We start from the raw sequence: 1915 nt of genomic DNA, 5'->3' as shown, positions 1-1915 counted from the left end.
TGTAACTGCAGGGCTTCCTGCGCTGCTGTTAGCCAGACATGGATCAACAGGTTGTGGATAGAAAGCAGATTCCTTCAGCAGAGGATCCATATCACACTTGAAGCATGTCGTCGGGAAACAATCAGTGAAAATTGGACACTTTGAGCCTCAAACTCTGAACATGACCTGCTGCAGACCAGCTGATGTGTTCAGTTACCATGGTGAGGAATTTCACAATAAAGGAGGCGTGCGCTCTGCTCTGTCTTTTCCCGGCCCGACCCTCTGGGACATTTTCGACACTTCAAATGCTCCCCTATTAAGGTGGATGAAGGGTGTAGTTTGGAGGTGCCGCTTGTTAAAGTTTGAAACAGCTCCTATCTGTGCAGGTATCTCCGCCCTCCTAAGACTCCATCAGAGTTGCAGCTGAACTCTCAGATGTTTCCTGCTCCATGGTTCTTATGTGTGATCACATGATCTGAGCTGCTGATTTTAAGATCGATGTTGATGATCTTACTGACTCATTTGAGTTCCTCAGTACAGTAAATTCATTGGTTTCAAACAGCGTGTTGTTGGCCTACATATAACTGTGGGCTTCAGTATGAACTCCAGGCTTTGAGCTGATGTGTTTCTCTCTGATCATTGATGGATTCTGTTTGAGATCATTTTTCCAAGTGATCAGGCAGAAGCAGCCGTGTCAGTACGCTGACGCTCTTCAAAGATCCAGCCTCCATCCTTCTGACTACAACAATCACAGAGCCAGCTCAAAGTTTCCTTTTAGAGCAGAACTTTTGGAGAACACTGTCTGTCTGAAGCTTCTTGAAGCATCACGTCCATGCTAGAACTCCACTTTGACTCTGACTGCGGATCCTGCTGAAGCTTCTCCAAATAGTGGAGAAATGAAGACAAGATCAGCAGAGCCAGCTCAACAATGTCTGCAGGTGCTAACAGGTCAATCTTTGAGACGCTGAATGTTCCCAGTTTGCTGCTGTGAAACTAGAAGTGATGACTATTATTGTAACAGCACTGCAGCTGGAACTGCTGACAGGGCTGGAGATGAACTGGATTCTGATTTCAGGGACAGTTTTGGCTTTCAGTCATCATCAAAACACTTTGTTTCATTCATGTTGCTCTGAAGCTTTCCTTTCTTCTCATTGACGTGTTCTGAACCAATCACAGCCCTTTCCTTTACAGCGCTCTGCTTTCACCCCTCCCCGAAAGCCCAAATTCACTCTCAGTTTAGTTCAGCTGGAGCCGAGATGACACAGAGAGCCTTTGGTCCATGAGATCTATCTAGGAGACATCAGTAACATCAGGTTTGTGTCAGCCGTCCTGTAGAACGCTTCCATACAGCTGCTTCTGTCTCTGATCTCTGAGTATCTCTCAGCTTCAGCTGGGACTCCACCCAGGTGTTGGTTGGTTGACATTTGACAACATCCAAATGACTGGATCAAAGTGTTTGAATGATCTCAGCAGCTTTAAAACTATTGATATTTATACATTTACATTGATTTGGACTAAACTAGCAAAACTATTGATTTGATCCAAACTCACGTCATGCCAGAGGCTTTTATTTTGAAGTTAGGATCATTTTAGTGGTCTTCTTAGTCTGTTCATTTAAACACACAGTTGTTCCGCCTGACATTTTTGGCTTATAGATCAAAACATTAAAGAATTTGTTTTATTTGAATGAACTGAAAATAGATTCAAACTAAAAGGTTTTAGAGAATAAACTCCTGCATGACCTCTGACCTTTGACTTGTATCTATAGCACTGACCTCTGACTGTCAGCTGCACTTGTTTCTTCAGCAGGATGTTTCCCTCCCTGCTGTAGACGGTGCAGGTGTAGGTCCAGTTGTCCCAGTCTGTGGGGTATTTCAGGGTCAGACTGAGGTCTCCAGTTTTCAGCAGGTCTTCATTCATCTTCGTTCGGTCTCTG

At 44.3% G+C, this 1915-nt stretch overlaps 1 protein-coding gene across 1 annotated transcript in view; it reads right to left on the bottom strand.

The window, feature by feature from the left end:
• Nucleotides 1-654: 654 nt before the first annotated feature.
• Nucleotides 655-1915, bottom strand: part of LOC106455978 (uncharacterized) — a 36298-nt gene continuing 35037 nt past the window's right edge. Inside the window, exons 4-6 of the mRNA XM_013907957.1 lie at nucleotides 1755-1912; nucleotides 839-911; nucleotides 655-718 (exon numbers count right to left, since the gene is read on the bottom strand). Coding sequence (XP_013763411.1) covers nucleotides 655-718; nucleotides 839-911; nucleotides 1755-1912 — 295 coding nt within the window. The remainder of the gene's footprint in view (nucleotides 719-838; nucleotides 912-1754; nucleotides 1913-1915) is intronic.

Source organism: Pundamilia nyererei, unplaced genomic scaffold (genome assembly GCF_000239375.1).
Source record: "Pundamilia nyererei isolate P.nyererei 1_Seehausen unplaced genomic scaffold, PunNye1.0 scaffold00649, whole genome shotgun sequence".
NCBI classification, from domain to species: Eukaryota; Metazoa; Chordata; class Actinopteri; order Cichliformes; family Cichlidae; genus Pundamilia; species Pundamilia nyererei.
Note: the sequence above shows the minus strand (reverse complement) of the source record. Positions and strands in the feature narration are given on the sequence as shown.